At 36.1% G+C, this 18,786-nt stretch overlaps 1 protein-coding gene across 3 annotated transcripts in view; it reads left to right on the forward strand.

The window, feature by feature from the left end:
* Nucleotides 1–18,786, forward strand: part of ELAPOR1 (endosome-lysosome associated apoptosis and autophagy regulator 1) — a 56,027-nt gene that overhangs the window by 15,055 nt on the left and 22,186 nt on the right. For all 3 annotated transcript variants that reach the window (XR_003375561.2, XM_026716954.2, XM_026716956.2), the window contains exons 2-10: nt 5,360–5,480; nt 7,952–8,135; nt 10,629–10,776; nt 11,880–11,960; nt 12,054–12,159; nt 12,635–12,784; nt 14,371–14,459; nt 15,465–15,642; nt 16,617–16,745. Coding sequence is in view for 2 of the 3 variants with exons in the window: in XM_026716954.2 (XP_026572739.1) it covers nt 5,360–5,480; nt 7,952–8,135; nt 10,629–10,776; nt 11,880–11,960; nt 12,054–12,159; nt 12,635–12,784; nt 14,371–14,459; nt 15,465–15,642; nt 16,617–16,745 (1,186 nt within the window). In the remaining variant the exon portion in view is untranslated. The remainder of the gene's footprint in view (nt 1–5,359; nt 5,481–7,951; nt 8,136–10,628; nt 10,777–11,879; nt 11,961–12,053; nt 12,160–12,634; nt 12,785–14,370; nt 14,460–15,464; nt 15,643–16,616; nt 16,746–18,786) is intronic.

Here is an 18,786-nt window from a genome sequence, read left to right on the forward strand (position 1 = left end):
TCCTTCACATTTGATGAGCTTGTTGAGATATTTCTGATGCTTCAAATAACCAGGACCCAAATGATCAAAACCAGTACTCTGAGAAATGCCCTGGCAATTAGTGTATCTGATAAAGGACTGATGTAATATGATAATGGTAAAGGAAGGATGACCCAGTTATTCAGCACATATGGTAAGTCTGACAGCACAGTTGTCTTCAAAGGCAGTTGTACAGTATTTAAAGTACATTTTTGTAATTCAATATGAATAAAACTAGGGCATGCTGTGAAGCAGTATGGAGTGTTATGTAAATCTAAGTGCTATTGCTATTAGAACTGAACTCCTATCTTTCTGGAAGTCTAAGTAGGCTTGGGGGTTTTTTGTTTTTGTTTTTTGCAGGGGAGACTGCCTTTTTATATACTGTATATATACTCCTCAGAAACTAGATTTCCATTACTCTTTAAGGAAACTAGCCTGACATTTTGGAAATTGTAAAGTGGTCCTACTTTCTTGATTATGCTTAGAATAGTTTATATTGCAGTGATTTTCAGCAACTAACATTCTGTTCTCCCCTTTCTGCATCAATCTTTTCTTAATGTTTTAAAACTTTCGGGCTTGCAAAAACAGAGATCTTTCCATAATCAGTTCTGGGATGCCCAACATGATTTCTTATTAATGATTCTTTTTTTTTTAAACAAAAAACTATTTGCATAAAGTATTATTTCTGTCCAAAATGATACATTTGGTTTCTCTAAGAATCTAAGGCTACTATTATTAACTCTATGAATAGTTACTGTTAGAAGGGAAATTATTGGGTTACTCCAGACCCCCTGTTTGGTTGGTGTGTTCCAGGCCACATCAATAAAGAAATGTTATATTTTAGGACCTCAGCAATTTTCCTTCTCTACCCTCTCAGACCTATGGATCTGAATTCCCTGAATTCCCATCCCCTGAATTCTGCAAAGCTTCAATTCTGTTGTCCTTAAAAAACAAAAGTCATTAAGACCTGAGTTTTTTCAAACCTGAGACAGGACATTTTGTGACTATGCATGGTATATCTTATTTTGTATTACAATATTGGTTTCCCAAGGAGAAGAGTGATATTTTCTTACTGAATGTTGCCTTGGTGATTGAGAGGGTAATAAATTGAACAAATAAATTAATTAGAGCCTACACTGAAAAACTGCCCTTTTGGTTTACATGTAGGTAAACTGAAGACCTCACCAAATCCCATTTTTATAACTGTCCCAGCTCCCATAATTACTGAAAATTGTAGTGTGTTTTCCTTTCATTTTGAGACAAAACACTCAAATCTAAAGCAACAGGTTTAACTTAAATAAATAACAATTAAAAACACTCCATTTGTTAGTGTTAAATTAAACTTTAATGTTAAAATTTAAAGTGTTAAACTCCAACACTTTAAAATTCCCCTCAAAAACCAAAATAAAAAAGTTTAGCTCACCTCATTTTGCATAATTTACTACTGTGGCCCATGCAGTCCTAAAAAAAAAGTTAAGTATTGCTTCTAGTTCTCAGACGGTTCCTAATTCTGTTGTAGAACTAGGTTGCTTCTGGTAATTTAGTGTAACATGTTATCTCATGATCTAATGGGGAAGAGTCGAAGAGAGCTTACAGAAATATACAGAAGGTCATTGTGCTCTGCCTATTGGGACAATATTGACCTCTCTCCCAACTTCAGTTGCTTTTACTGCCTTCCTGGGATATTTAAAAGCCCTGATCTCTTATCCTCTTTTCATTTTCTTAAGAGCTTGCAGGTCAAGATTTCTTAGATTCCAAAAGTACAGTGGTTGTGTATTTACCAGATAAGGTCTTTGTACATTTGATTCTGCACAGGTAGGCTCCTTATGCACATATTAAGTTACAAGTGTGAATGACAAATGGGAGCAGAACCTATACCAAGTCTGCAGCTCAATACAATACAGGCTATAATCTCACAAGGTTGCTGTAGGAAAAATAGGAGGCAGAGCAATATTGGGTGTGTTTACCACCTTCAGTTATATATAAACAACAATAAAGCGGAGATAAAAATTAAACACAAAGAAAAGTGGTCCCTCTTCACTGTTACTGTTGTGTTTACAAAGCTTTGGCATGTCCTATGCAGATAAAATAGGTCTTGAATATACTGTATATGTATGTATGAATTTGTTATTGATAAAAGGATTCCAAAATAACATATTTAAGTTCCTGCACTTTAAGGTCCAAGCCATTTTCTTCCTTTTAAGATAAGGGTGGTGGTGATATAGAATACTTAACTATAGCATTAAATTTCCTTTGTGTTTTGTCATACAGTTATGATCAATTTTCCAGCTGCATTCACCTTGTGTTAGCTTTAACTCCTGCAAAAACATCCCTTCCTGGCCTCTGTTGGGAAGGTATTGGCTTTCAAGGTGATTAGCTGCACAGAACACTTCGCCCATGTAACAGCTGTTCTTCCATATGGATGTACACAGCAAGGTCCAAGAAATAAGATTAAACCAGGTTAGAAAATATATTTTGAGAGCAAGCGTGCTAGCTTGATCGATCCTCATGAAATTCACATCTTGGAGAAAATAATATTTATTTAGAGCTATCTTTTATTGTTGTTGCTCATTCATTTAAAGCTGCTTTGTGTGTTCCAAACAGACCTAGATTAATCTTTAAATTGGGAGGCCAGAGCTCTGCACTCTGCTAGCTAAGAAATCAAGTGTTCTCTGGACAATATAGTTCTGTAGTGCTTTTATTTAACAAGAAATTTAAAGCTTGGTTTCTATTTTCTAAGAACTGTGTGGACTATGGAAAGAGAGAGGCATCCCGGGATGGCTTTTATTCGGGTTGGGGGAAAAAAAATCTTACCCTGGCCAGTCATGTCAAACTCTCTCAAAGAGCTCAAGGAGGCTGGAGATGGATCACTAAGATGGAGATGGAGTACTAAGGGATGCTACATACTGTAGTTCAGTTCACATAGATTGGCTATTCCTGCCTTACAATGTCTTACCTATAGATTTTTTTTTATTTACAGAACTAGGATCAGTCTGAAGTAAGGGCAGTTGCACAGGTGACAGATGCAGTCTTAGCATGCTTCTCTGTGGAGATAATCATGCATTCAGATGATGATGGTTGTTATGCCTGAAGTCATTTGTTGGCACAGCTATATGCTTGCTTTTTATTGAATCAGAACTTAGACAACTTGACCTTATAACCATTACTGTATTTGAGCAAGGTAATTATTAAAACTTCCTGGATAGTGAAAGGTTTCAGTCCAATGTTAGAATTATATTAAAACATAGAATATAAAAATAGCTGTGTAACTTAACTACATCTAATCTGCGGTTACAGTAATTAAACTCAAAGTGCTCACTATCAAACCCATTTGTACATTTCCTCTTATTCCACCCATGGATGTAATAAAGCTTTCAGGCTATTTGTAGCTTGGTTAGCCAAGCTTAGCATAACATGCCCACATTTTATAGTTAGAAGAAATATCATAATACATATGCAGAACAATCTGTAAAATCTCTGTTGCAGAAATTCAGTGATAGATTTATTTAGCCAGTAAAAACATAGAAATATCATACTTAAAAGGACCCGGCTTATTTCCTAGTACTTCTTCTCTGCCCCCCAGTTAACAATGTACAGTATGTTGGCAAGGAAGTGGAAGAATTTTTTTATATAGCAATAGCAGACTTATATACCATCCCATAGTGCTCTCTGGGTGGTTTATGGAGTCAGCATATTGCCCCCAACAATCTGGGTCCTCATTTTACCAACCTTGAAAGGATGGAAGACTGAGTCAACCTTGAACACTGTCAGGATCAAACTTCAGACTGGGTAGCATTAGCCTGCAATATGGCATTAGCCTAACCTCTGTGATACCAGGACTCTGCATTTATAGTGTATAGTGCATCTATGCACCTGCATTGCCTTTTATGCTCAATTGAAGTTGTTTAGATTAGAATACTGTACTGTATGACACAGATATACTCTGAGTGTTCATCTACTTAGAATAGTAAAGAAATATAGTTATATTTCTTTCTCAGGAAAACTTCATACCTGGGTTCTCAGGGAAGTGTTTCATGAACAACTTGCATTGCATTTATGTTAATCTCTATTGTGCCAGAATAAACATAATTTTGTTTGGTGAAATATTTAGGTCTTAAAGAGACCAATGCAAATTAAAATAGTAGTAAAGAGAGGCACGTACAAGCACACATGATATCAAAACAAATATTTTGGTTCTAGAAGATCACCGGTGTTCTCTTTTTCAAATTGGGCTTTCATAGATTAGAAAGTTTTCCTCTATTATCTTGAATCAAAAACTACATAACTCCCTGAATATGTATGAGAGAAACAGAGAGAAAGATGGGTGATAATATGCAATTAATATATTTGTTTAATTTGCTAGCAATGCCCAAACTCACAGAAACCTTTGCATGGTTGGTAGCAATTCACTTTTGAATTTATGTTGATTCTTTTACCCACACATACTGACAAATATTTTCAGTGCTACACTTACTCTTTAGATGTTAGATTTGGCTTCAATTATTTTTGACATAGGGATTGGCTAGTTTGCTTGCTGTAAAATCCAGCATTACTGGTCGACAATAGTCATATATAAAATTAGAACTGGAGCAAAGTTCTGAAGTTGGGCTGAAAGCAGCCCAACTTCAGAACTTTGCTCCAGTTCTATGTCCTATTCTACTGCTGTATGAGGAAATAGTTTTGGAATCTGGATTTCACAGTTTTGTAGTATGGTCAGTAGTACAATCTGTTGTTGTTGATTAGTAGGCATATTAGGATAGGTAGTTGTGTGCAACAGGGCTCGAGGTCTGGTCTTCAACATTCAGAAAACCACTAGATGGCAACCACAAGTTAGTTTTCTATATCTCTTGACTATGTATAGCAGTCCCTTCCAACCCCCCCCCAAAAAAATCCAAGTTTTGTAGCCATGGCTTGCAAGAAAATGCCTGATGCATTCTCTGAAAGTGATTGTGGCTTAGTCTTTAAAATGCTACAAAACTGCTGTTTTTCCTGCTTTGGCTAACTGGCTACCTCCGTAGAAATCATTATATATTTAGAAGTAAGTGTTTTAGATCATGAAATGATAAGTCTCTAGGAATTGAAACTTGAAGACTGGCCCATGATATGTTTTGTATACTATTTTCACATCAAAAATATGATTTGCAATGTCTTGGAGAGTTGGATTCTTTTTTTTTCTTTTTTACCCCTGCTGTAGTTTATAGATTTTTAAAATAATAAAGTTCTCTTATGTCCTACAGAGAAACAATTTTCTGAAATAAGAAAAAAATTGACTGTCATCTGGACTAAATGCACACCCTGTTATTTGGTCTCTCTCTCTCTCTCTTTTTCCTCTCTCCTTCAGTCTGAGTACCATTATGAATACACAGCATGTGACAGCCTGGGCTCCAGATGGAGAGTTGCTGTGCCCCACACCCCAGGACTCTGCACTGGCCTGCCAGATCCTATCAAAGGCACTGAATGTGGTAAGTCATGATTACTGCCACCCATCTTTCTTGTTCGCCACTGATTTCTTTCTTTTGACATTTCAAACATCATCAGAAGCAGAGACAAAGGTTACTCTACGCCACAAGATACTTTGTTTGAGAGCAGGGGCAACACTGTCATTTCAATAGAATTATGTAACAATTTCTTTGTTTGGATGTAGTCTTGTTCCTCAATTCCAATAATATTTGAAGATTCAAAAGGGAGAAATTTAAATTTGCAACTGACCTAGATTATCTCTCTGTCATATTTTTCTTCTGACCAGAGATATATCTGAGGTAAAAGCATTTCAGAGATTTAAAATGTTATGTTGTATACAAGGCAGCTCATCAGTAAAGAATCCTTAAATTGTGACTAAACTATAATTAGGACTACCACGTTAGATATTAATTAATTTGTCCAAAATCAAGTGGACTACAAATATGTTCAAAGAATTGTAAGCTTGTTATGCATATGTTTCTAAAAATTGATAAAGGCAAATACTATATTAGAAGAGACATTCTATATCCACCTACACAAGAACATACAACTTTTACTTAGAAGTATAATTTTGATTTAAATTTAATCATTAAATTGTTCATTTTTATTCCAATAATACAGAATTACTTATAGCACAGTGTTAGCAAATGGAATCTAAAAATTGAAACCAGTATTTTTGTACACAGCTCTTTTTGTTCTTTCTATTATATTCCATACATACTGTTATTTCCAGTGCTCCTATCAATCATTAGAAGTAATAGTATCTTCAGAAACATACACCCCACTTCTAACACATAATCATTACATAAGGTATCATCAAGTTGCTTCAACTGATTTCCATCTTGAACTATCTACCGTATATAGTAGCAATATAGATCTGCCAAGAATATTCCAGTCATCTGTTTGATCCTTTTCATCTATTTTATCTTTCCCTGTCTTCCCCTTCTTCTCCTTCCCTCAATCTTGTCATGCATCATTATTTTTTATAGTCTATCATTCTATCAATCACAAGCCTAAAGGGTTTCTGGAGCTAGCATATTAATGAGCAATAGCCTACTCTGGCATTGTTAATTCTGAATTTTATAAAGAAGAGTAGGACATAAATATTTAAATAATACAAAATATCAGATGGATCTTTTCGCTCATTTTTAGATCATTCAATTGCTCTCTTTTTAAAGTTCATAGGGAAATCATATAAAAGGAATTAAGATGCCCAAATTTCCATCTCTATTTAGACAAAGGAATCCTCACCATACTGTTTTGTGTTGTTTTCCCCACAATTTCAATAAGTTACAGGTAGTCCTCAACTTACAACAGTTCATTTAGTGACTGTTCAAAGTTACTATGGCATTCAAAAAAGTGACATGATCATTTTTCACAGTTATGACTATGGTGACTAACCTTTTGGGGCTCCTGTGCCGAAAATTGTGTGCATGTTTGCTCGTGTGCATTCACATGCCAGCACCCAGAGGGCAATGCATGCGGGGACCCCCACGTCCCCTGCACATGTGCACGTGACCCCCCACATGTGCCACACATCTCTGCTCATGCGTGCGTGTCTTCCACGCCCCCACACATGCGCAGCAGATACCCAACAATCAGCTGTTGGGTGGGCGGCGCGCACGCATGCACAGTGGGGCTCTTCCAGGTGATCTCTCGTGTGCTGGCAGAAGTGACTCTGAGTGCCACTTCCGGCATGCATGCCATAGGTTCGCCATCATGGACCTATAGTTTATAGCTTACAGTTACACGTAAATCTAGCTCTTTTAGTTTATCTAGAATAGAATAGAATAGAATAGAATAGAATAGAATAGAATAGAATAGAATAGAATAGAATAGAATAGAATAGAATAGAATAGAATTCTTTATTGGCCAAGTATGGTTGGACACATAAGGAATTTGTCTTGGTGTAAATACTCTCAGTATACATAAAGAAAACATACATTCGTTAAGAATCAAGAATCTAGCAAATCATGGTTAAAACATGCCTTGGTTGGATGCTTAAACCTATAATAGGGAAAAAAGATGAAGAGAAGGATTGAACTGTGTGAACATGAAATTCATTATAGTTTACTCATGTACATGGGAAAACATAGCTTGTCTTTATATAAAATGAAGTCTTACAGTACAGTTTGATATTCACTTTTTTAAAAGGCCCTTAGTGTCTTTAATTCTGTGTGTGAGAGAGAGGGGGGGGAGGGAGGGAGAAAGCTTTATTTCAGTTACATTTTGGTGCTAAATATCTAATGAAAACATGTATGCAATGAAAATATAAAATGTAGCTAACAAACATTTCTGTCTTTCACTTTATCTAACAAAAAATTAGCCTTGTCAGATGTTAAACATAACTCAGAGGTATTATAAGAAAGTGTCGTTCTATAAAGTCATCTGTAACAGATTCACTGAAGCTACCTGTGTTGGTCTGGCTTCATCTTTCACCCTGATTTTGTTTTGGTGGTTTTCTGTATTTCAGCATTTTCTTGCAAAGCAGGTGAATTCTTGGATATGAAAGATCAGTCTTGCAAGCCATGTGCACAGGGCACTTATTCTCTTGGGACTGGTGTCAGGTTCGATGAATGGGATGAGTTGCCCCATGGATTTGCCAACACAGCAACCAATTTTGAAATTGATTACAACCTCTTGGGAAACTGCACCAAGTGAGTGAATATGTTGTTATTAATGCTAGGATATGTCTGTTTTGAAAATCAACCTATATGCCAGCCAGTGACCATAGGGCTGCAGATTCTAAAGGTTGATAGCATTTTGAGTAGGAGTGTTTATGAAACATTGCAGTTAATTTATCTCTAGGCATGGAAACTCAGAATAATATTATTTCTTTTGTACATTACCAGCAGTACTTTTGATTCTTCTGCTTTAGATTGAATTTCTAGATTTTGTTCAAACATTAACATCTTCTTTACTTGAAAGTAATAGGGGAAAAAAATGAAAACTGAAGCAAGGTGAGCACCTGCCAGTTCAAAGAGAGACAGAGACTGGCCCAAGGTCACCCAGCTAGCTTCATCCCTAGTGTGGGGCTGATACTCACGGTCTCTTGGTTTCTAGCCTGGTAATCAGTACACCAAATTATCTCTCAGTAGTGATTTACCTTTATGCTGTTTATATGAAAAAAACTGGTCTAGTAGAAATTTTGTTTTTCTTGCTACTTTTCTCTCTCTCTCTCTCTCTCTCTCTCTCTCTCTCTCTCTGTGTGTGTGTGTATGTGTATGTATATGTGTGTGTGTGTGTATATATATATATATATATATATATATATATATATATATATATATATATATATATATATATATTTATATATATGGATCTTTGGTTGTTCGGGTTTTCTCCCGCGTAAGATTCAAAGTATCTGAGGCAACGTTTCGATGAAGTCTCATTCATCATCATCAGGCCTCTGTCTTCGGTTCTTGCTTTTCAGAGTGATGTGAAATTGCAGCTGCTTTTTTCTTTCCAACTGCCAGTGGGGTGGGACTTGATTGGGTGGGGCTTGGCTGTGTTCTGATTGGGTGGGGTGTCTTCTCATTGGTGGGGGCCTGGCTGTGTTTTGATTGGTTGGGGGTTGGCCGTGTTCTGATTGGCTGGATTTCCTGCTGCCCGGCTTCGAGTTCGAGGTCGCGCTGCATCTCCATAGTGGGTGTCGGCCTGCTTCATGTATGGCTCGGAGGGGTTTGAAGTGGGCAGTGATGAGGTTGCAGTGTAGCTTCTGGTCCATGGTCGTGTCTCATCTTCTGAGTGGGTGTGAGTCTGTTTTCTATATGGGAGTGTGGTGGTGGCATCTTGTGTGGCTCTGATGGGTGTGGGTCTGGTGTCATTCTTCATGTTAGGTACTCGTCTGTTCATGAGGGCGGGTTTCCAAATGGCTGGGAGGCGGGAGGTGTCATCTGTTTGTTCATGCTGTGTGGGCGTTTTTCTATCTCTATGGCCTAACATGAAGAATGACACCAGACCCACACCCATCAGAGCCACACAAGATGCCACCACCACACTCCCATATAGAAAACAGACTCACACCCACTCAGAAGATGAGACACGACCATGGACCAGAAGCTACACTGCAACCTCATCACTGCCCACTTCAAACCCTCCGAGCCATACATGAAGCAGGCCGACACCCACTATGGAGATGCAGCGCGACCTCGAACTCAAAGCCGGGCAGCAGGAAATCCAGCCAATCAGAACACGGCCAACCCCCCAACCAATCAAAACACAGCCAGGCCCCCACCAATGAGAAGACACCCCCACCCAATCAGAACACAGCCAAGCCCCCACCCAATCAAGTCCCACCCCACTGGCAGTTGGAAAGAAAAAGCAGCTGCAATTTCACATCACTCTGAAAAGCAAGAACCGAAGACAGAGGCCTGATGATGATGAATGAGACTTCATCGAAACGTTGCCTAGATACTTTGAATCTTACGCGGGAGAAAACCCGAACAACCAAAGATCCACATACAAATACCATGAGAACCTCAGAAAACAAATATATATATATAAAACAAATAATATATATATATATATATATATATATATATATATATATATATATAAATTAGGTTGTTATATATGTTTAATGTAATCAATAAAATTATCGGGGGTGGGTGGGTGGAAGAGAGAAACTAGTCCAAGAAATACTTTAAAGCAGTTATTTTCAACTTTGTGCCTTCTAAGCACGCAGACATCTGCATCTGCCATACTTCAGACTGGACAAAGGCTTTCCAATATAATCAGTTAAGCAAAAAGAAAGGTACCCATATCCCTTTCTCATGATTGCATTACATTGTAAACACACAATCTTGAATCGGTATGCTTTGGTCTTCAGGTGGCTTTATCCATATACGCATATAGTAGAAATGAGTGTATAGATTATATGCTGTTCATTATGAAATTAGTATAATTTTTGTTACATAATCTTGTTTTCAAGACCAAATTAAACCTGATACAAACAAATTACAATTAATCATTCATAAATATTATTCCATTTTCTGTGGAATAAAAGATCTGGCATTTGTATAACTTCTTCAAATATAACTCTCAAATGTCTCTCAAATGTAACTCTCTTCTAATGTCTTGGGAATACTTGTTTGCTGGTGATGTGCAGTAGTACTCTCACAACTCCTGGGCTCTTTCTTCTGTTCCAGGTCAACATGGGTTCCTAAGGGAGATTATATTGCCTCCAACACCGATGAGTGCATAGCTACTCTGATGTACGCTGTTAACCTCAAGCAATCTGGGACCGTCTCCTTTGAATACATCTACCCAGACAGCAACATCGTCTTTGAATTCTTTGTATGTTTCTTGCAATTCAGTTAAAAAGTTCTGTCTAGGTTTTGATTATTTTATTTTATGTAAGAGAAATTTTCAGTTTGTGCTGCCTTTCAAAAACTAATCACTGTTTTCCAGAATTTGCATTCCATGTGATCTGGTATCTCCTCCCAGGTTGAATAAAACTGTTTCTATTTTATTTAAATCAGACACCACTAAAATTCATGTCCAATAATCTGCTTGCAATAATCTGTTAACACCTTCCAGCTATACTTTCTTTCTTGAATTGTATTTGCTCATGAATTTTGGTAATCATGTTCTAGTGAGCTTTCAAAACAAAGTGATAGCTTTGTGTGCTCCTTGAAGAAACAACTTCATTATTTTGGCACTTCTTTCCGTAACTAGAATAATGTTATAACCAAGAAAACTTTTCCAATATTTATTTCTAGTCCAGAACTTGTTGCTGGCATGTTCTTCAAAATGCACTTTTGATGACTTTGCAAGACTAAAATATATTGAAATGCATTTAAGTGTTGTTTTAATTAATATTGGTGGCTCTATTCTTTTATATTGAAAGTAGTAATAATGGAAGGTTTCCATAAATCAATAAAATGGACATTAAAAGATTTCAACTCACATGTTACAATCTAAATAAAGAAGTCTAGGTGTGGTAGAATCAGTCTGAACATTTTAAGCAGCCTGTATTTTTTTTAGTAATAAAAAACATACTGTATTTCAATGTGAAGCTTTAAATATATACATTTTTAGAGACTGAGCTATAAATGCCAAAATGGTAACCAATACTAATTTAATATTAATATTAAAGAATGTAAAATATTACATTATTTCTTAATGTTCTTACACAAGATTTTGGGGAATTGTATATATTCCACAGGATTTTTAGGATTCTTTGAAAAGTACCGCAGTTCTAAAAACTTAGTCAACCTCTGAAATATCATTAGTTGGACAAACTTGTAAAACAAAGTTTCCATCTAGCATCAAAAGTAGAGCATATGTTCAAATTGTATTTAATTGTGTCACCTTAAATAGATGCTATGGACAATCCAATAAATCTCTATTCCTATGAACAGAAATGACACCCTTATCTGCATCTTCATTTATTGTAGGTGCAGAATGATCAGTGCCAACCAACTGTGGAGGATTCTCGATGGATGAGAACTACAGAGAGAGGTTGGAAGAAACACAGTGTAAGTATATAATGTTTTTAAACTTGAAACTGCAACTGCATTTCAATATATATATTGTCTGAGCATTTTAACTAGATTTTTTAATATCTATAGGTGGAGCTGAGTCGTGGCAACAATGTCTTGTACTGGAAAACAACAGCTTTCTCTATTTGGTCCAAAACCCCCAAGCCTGTGTTGGTGAAAAACATTGGGATTACAGGTAGGTGTTTTCTCTGTGCCTGCACTAAATCAAATGAAATGGTGAGAACCAAGATTATGACAGCTCTCTGCTCCCCTTGAACAAAGCAAAACTCACCATCCTCTGTTCTAGAAGAAGGTGATTCAGAGAGACATAAGTACTTTGAAGACTTCTCCAATCAACCATTTCTATATTCCATATTTTCTCTCTCAGAGTGTTTTGATGTGGTCAGGGCAGAACTGCAATTGCAGGTGTACGGTTTTGCTGTGGATTGTGACAGATGGGTGAGGGGACTTGGAAATAGGAGATGAAACTTTATGAGAGGGACCTCATTTGACTGATTGATTGATTATCTGTGTGAAATTAGTCCCATTTGTCAAAAAGGCATTGCCTATCTCTAATTTAGTTCATAATGCAAGCTGCTGCTGGTGGCATTCAAAGGATTATTTTGCTTGCTGCATACATGTTTCTCTTCTTTTTTCCCTATGTTCCCTAGGTGTGGCTTATACTTCTGAATGCTTTCCTTGTAAAGCAGGCACCTACACTGCCAAATCTGGTTCTTCCTTCTGTCAGCAATGCCCAGCAAATTCTTTTTCTTCCAAAGGAGCTACTTCTTGCCAGCAGTGTGAACCAGCAAATTACTCAGGTAATACATTCCATGCCCAGCCATTTCTTTGATGTGTAGTTGATTTTTTTTAATACTTGTTAGGCAAGTTATCTCACATTTCCAGCCATGATAGATTTAGATTTATAAATTGTCATCTTATATCAGCCCCTCTTTGCTTTTTAACTTCACTGCACATGCTGTGTACAAACTGAAGATCAGGTATCATTCTCTTTTATATTTCTAATCCATTTTTGTCTGTGTTTGCAATATCCTTGCCCTAAATTCTACAATATTGCATGCTAGATTCCCCCACCCCACCCACTTCACTTTGTTGGCACTGTCTCATTCAGCATCAGCCACAAGGGTAGGCAGGAGACTACCTTTTTTTCTAATAAGTTTTCTAACAGTCAAGAGTCACAGAGATTTTGGCAGAGGTGTTAATGGAAGGACTATGCCTAGGATTTTAGGCCTCTTTAAATAATTTGAGTGGGGGAGTGTTCTTGGATTTAACAACAAGAACAAAAAGAAATTATAACCTTAACAAGCCTATAATTACTTCTTGTGTTTGAAATTTGTAGAAAATCTTGCTGCTGAATTTTAATAATGTGATCTTGGGGGACTACAGGGATAGAGCTGCAGGCGATAATTTAGCATACCTGATTTACTAGTTCCTTTCAGCTTCCTCTGGCACTTTTCAAAATTCAAAATTTCAAAGTTCAGAAAAAAAGAAAAACAACAAAAGTTGAAATATTCACTCTGTGCTTTTGCTAACACAAACATTAGGATATACAGTACTGTACTGTTTGAATTCTTCCTGCCATATTGATTAAAAGACAGTAGAAACTTTGTTCAAATCAGAGTCTCGTTTACAATGAATTGGTTCAGGCCTCTTTGAAACCTTGATAACAGAGAATTAGAAATTTAAGAAGAGTCCAAAAAATTTACAACATTGTTTATTTGTACTTATTCTCTTCACTGGCAATTTTGAAAGTTGGATAAAGAGACAAGAGGAGAAGGAAAAGAGAAGGTGGACCCTTTAAATTTGGGAGTACTTTTTAAAAAGACTTGTATGTTTACTCCACACCATTCCCATAATTTAATGGGATTATAATTCCTTACAACATTCTACTGTTTTCTATAACTGGTTCTGAAATATGATATGGTAGCCTGAGGAGACCTCTATATGGAAGCATGTTGAGTCTTTTTTAGATGTAGTGGATTCTTGGAAAAGGATAGAAGATTCAGTGTGAGCCAGCTTGTAGCTGTATGGAATATTTTAACCCTCTGAGCAAATAATTTGAACTCTAAATTCAAGGTTTTATAGCCTCAACTTCATCCCTTTAATTATTCTTGAGCAGTAGCTAGGCTGACTGGATATAATAATTGTAATCAAAGAACGTGTGAAGACTGAGAAATCTGCCTTACTCTCAAACATACTGTTGTTGTTGATGATGCCACATTAATCCACTAGTGACTTGAGATAACTATCAATGTTATCCTTGAAGGAGATGTGTGTGTGTATACGCAATATATATAGTTCTATAGTTTTTATAGCTTATTGCTGAAAATGTTTCTGAGTCTCTCATGTCTGCATGGATTTAATTGCTGTTTCTTTTGCAATAAAGAACCAGGTTCTTCCTCCTGCAAGTCTCGCCCAGCCTGTACAGATAAGGATTATTTTTATACCCACACTACCTGTGATGAAAATGGGGAGGTATGCAACCTCTAGAATTCCATACAGGTTTTTTTTTTTTTTTGGGGAGGCTTTTGAAGCACAGCTTTGATGATCAGCATTTTTCAAAATGTTTCTGTTGCAAAGTATCATATGCATATAAATAAGGTAGGGAATAGCAAGCATTTTCCTTGTGGATACAATAATCAGAATGATTACCAAGACCTAAAATAGATAAGGATTAGTTCACACATCCCACATAGCCAGTGTTTATTTAGCTTTAAGGAGAGTCAAAATATTTGTTACCTGTTCCACAAGTATTGAATATGGAGCTTCAAAGGGCTGTGTGGGCCACCTAAAATTCTTGGAGGTAGCAACAAAATCCCTTCTCTCTGTGTAGCTAGATTGAATTATGTTATCTGAGAGAAGGGGGAAATTATTAAATATATGTGGTAGGAAGAAAGGATGATTAATTGCATGAGCAGTAATCATGATGAATGATATATTTTTAAAATTTTAATTTATTAAATCAAATTGAACCAAACGCCATTTTGATCATGGCTCTGCCCCCTTTTTTGGTTTTGCTTCTAGGTTTTGGTAGAAAATTTCACTTAAAGCTAAGGGCAGTCTATGGTCCTTTTTTTCTTCATATGTATTTGTATGTTTGTATATATTTGGGGAAATAAAGTATATCATAAGTATACCTGTGAAAATTGTTCTCATCTTAGCAACACTGGAAGTTTTAGTTCAACAACTTCTAGAGTACTGTAGTTGTATGCATTGCATACTGTCGATGTATAATACCTTGCTTTTTGGGTAATTTGGACTTCAATTCCCATCAGCCACAGTTAATATGACCAGCAACAAGGGAGTCCTGGAATTGTGAACCAAAATATCTATATAGCAAGGAATTGTTTATACTACTGTATGAGAAGTGACAATTATAAATCCCTTTGCATATAAAGATACTGTAAAATGTTTTATCTATGAATGACTGATTGATTGATTGACTGAATGGATAAATGAGTGATACTTTTATCTACACAGACACAGCTAATGTATAAATGGGCTGAACCAAAGATCTGCAATGAAGATCTCCCTGAGGCGGTGAAATTACCTCCGTCGGGTGTAAAGATGATGTGCCCCCCTTGTAATCCTGGGTTTTTTAAAACAAATGCCAGCACCTGCGAGCCTTGTCCATATGGAAAATACTCAAATGGGTCTGGTAATGCTATTCTGTTTTTTTCCCCTTCTGAACTAGGTAAAACTCACAAAAATGAAATTCTCTAAATGGTTTAAATGACACCGGGCTCTGATCACTGGGAACCGCCTCTAAAAAGCATGAACTGGGCACTTCCTGGATTCAGTAGTGGCATAAAAGAAAATTCAGTCTTTTATTGTGGGAGTTTTTCTTCTCTTTCCCCCCCTTATTCATTGCTCGTTCGAAAGGCAACAGGGCTATGGGACTATAAATAATACTGGTGGAGAGGTTATTCCTAGTTTTACTTAGATTAATCTTCCCTGGTATGATGCTCCAAATTGTGTGCCTTCGAGTACACTATAATACATTTTTTTCTTTGATGAACCATCCACAAAGCAGGAAAAGAAGAAAGAGACAAATGAACAAAGCTAATCTTTCTGTCAAGAACTTTAGTGATGATTTACACAGGGTATTACTGATTTATTCCTGACCTTGATATAGCTGACTAATTTGGAACACGAAGAATTACTCCCTGTACAACAATTTGTTTCATTAAAACAAATGAAAAAAAAAACATTAAAAGGTCATTGTAACTGTTTTACAAGTTGTATGTCTGAAAAAATGCTGCCTGCTTTCACGAACAATTTCAATACATTACAAAAGAAAACTAACCCAGAGTAAAAAGCTTAATGCAGTGATTTTCAAACTTGACAACTTTAGGACATGTGGCCTTCAGTTACCACAAGTCCAAAGCCAGCATGTCTCAAATTCTGGGACTTAAAAGTCTGTATGTCTTAAAGTTGCCAAGTTTGACAAATATCAGTTTAGTAGATGTTCTTAAAAGGACTCTTTTAAAGGCTGCTACTATCATAGCTGTACTGTTTCGGAAAGTGCCATTAACCGCAGCACCAATTAAAAACTCTCACTAGCAGTATGATTCTTTTCCTGACTGTATATGTGTTTGGTGTTTGTTTGTTTGTTTCAAATTTGGTTCTCAGGTTGTACCAATTGTCCAGTTGGCACCGAGCCCGCACTAGGCTTTGAATACAAATGGTGGAACACGCTGCCAGCTAATATGGAGACCACAGTTCTCAGTGGAATCAGTTTCGAATATAAGAGAATGGCAGGTATCCTCCCAATGTGTATTTTTACCTAATGCATTTGGCTAATGCAAGGGGCCCTAGTTGTGTTATGTGTCTTTATTAGGTTGCACCATCAGACAGTTCACAAACCAATCCTGGACTTGTTATTTATTCTTATGGGAATGAATAGGGTTTTTTAAATAGTAATTTTATTAAAGATTACAATAGCAAAAGCTAATACAAACTAAAAAAAGAACAAAAAAGGGAAATAGAAGGGAAAGAAAAAAGTAAAAATATAGTTAAGAAAAAGAAAAGAAATAACAAAGTGACTTCCACTTCATCACAACAACTATAGATAATTTTAGTAATTTATCACCTTCTCTTAAAATTTAACAAATAATCTATTCTTCCCTTATCCCAGGAGTGTCAAACTCACGGCATCACAGTGGCGTCATATGACATATCAGGATTTTTCCCCCTTTGCTAAACTGGGCATGGGCGTGGCCAGCCCATGATGCATCTGGCCCACGGGCCGGGAATTTGACAGCCTTGCCCTATCCATTTCTTTTCTATAAACAAATCCATACATTCTCATCATTTAAGTCCTGATGTCATTAAGGGTTATCAGAGATAACCACATTTCTATTTTAACGATCAAAGAAATCAACTTCATATTATTTCCTGAGTGACTTATGATATTCCCTATCAGTGTCCCCATTAACTTGGCTTGTGGGAAGCGGCAGAAAAGGTTTGGCAAACAACTTGGTTGCCAAATGCCCATATTTTGTTCATGTGACTATGGAGGTACTACAGCAACTGGAACTTCAAGAACTGGTCTTAAGCCCCTTCATACAGTGCCCTTATAACTTTGAATAGTCATTGAACAAATTGGTCATAACTCAAGGACTACATGTACAAAAGAAACTAAAAAATATGACTTTCTAGAACTCTATTTACGTTGAGTTCTAAGCACCAGAAAAGCAACTATAGTTAGGAGCCATATATGTTCTAGACTTGTTTCAAGGTTATAAAGAACTTGTCTTGAGATTCTTATTAAAAGAGGTTTTATTTCAAACCAAATTATACTATATAGAGTCTGCAATGGTCTGAGGATTCTGCCCTGCCCTAGGTTTAGAGAATTTTTTTTCCAAAGTTCCTTATAACCATGTGATTCTATGATGAAAACCAAATATTACAGGAGTTGAATGACTACCTCAGAAATCAACATCTCTAAATCTCCTGATTTTTCTGGTTTTAGTTTTATTGCAAGGAAAAAGCAAAAAGAAAAAAAAGAATGCAATAAGAAAAATGAAATATATAAATGACTTTCAATCTTAATCACTATAAGTATAAACAAATTTAGTGACTCTTCATCCACTTTCAGGTTACAAACCATTGTCTTTTCATCTTAGATCCCATCTCTTATCTAGAAAACCTCTTCCAGTTTGAAAACTTCCTTTTCTAAGTCATTGTCTTGGTCTGTCAGTGGTAAATCCACTTTTGATATTATATCTTGTCAGATAAAATTTGTTCTACATCTGTAGATAACAATTTTTGGACATAGTGTGTCCATAGACAAAGACATCATTATCAATATTGTTGATATTGTGGCTACTCTTTTCTGATTGCATTATTCAAAAGTCTCCTGTCTTTTCATTATGTTTTGCATCATTTTACATTTTACAGGTTAGTAAATCTTTACTTAAAAACTTTAGTCCCTCTAGTGTCCACTTTTTGAAATTATGAAATTCCTTTACTTTGTTATGTTTGCGAAAACAAAAACAATCTATTTATCATGAGAAGCTGTGTGTTCTTTATAATTAATTTCAAATTTTTATTGTAAAAATTACAATATTCCAATTTTATCTGGATTCTTAGTCCATTTATAGCTTTCTAAGTTCAAAATCTTATTTAATTTTTTGCTGTTTATTTCACATACTTTGAATTCTTAAGCTTATGATTAAAAATTTATTCTGTTTAGAATTGAAGGCAGACTTATCCAGTGTTTTCAAAATTGTTGTTCCAAGGGTTTATAATCATTTAAAAGTAGTTAATAAGAAGCTACTGCTGGCTTTCTATAAAGCCT

Source organism: Pseudonaja textilis, chromosome 3 (genome assembly GCF_049901715.1).
Source record: "Pseudonaja textilis isolate UNSWEBS1 chromosome 3, rPseTex1.2, whole genome shotgun sequence".
Classification (NCBI taxonomy): domain Eukaryota; kingdom Metazoa; phylum Chordata; class Lepidosauria; order Squamata; family Elapidae; genus Pseudonaja; species Pseudonaja textilis.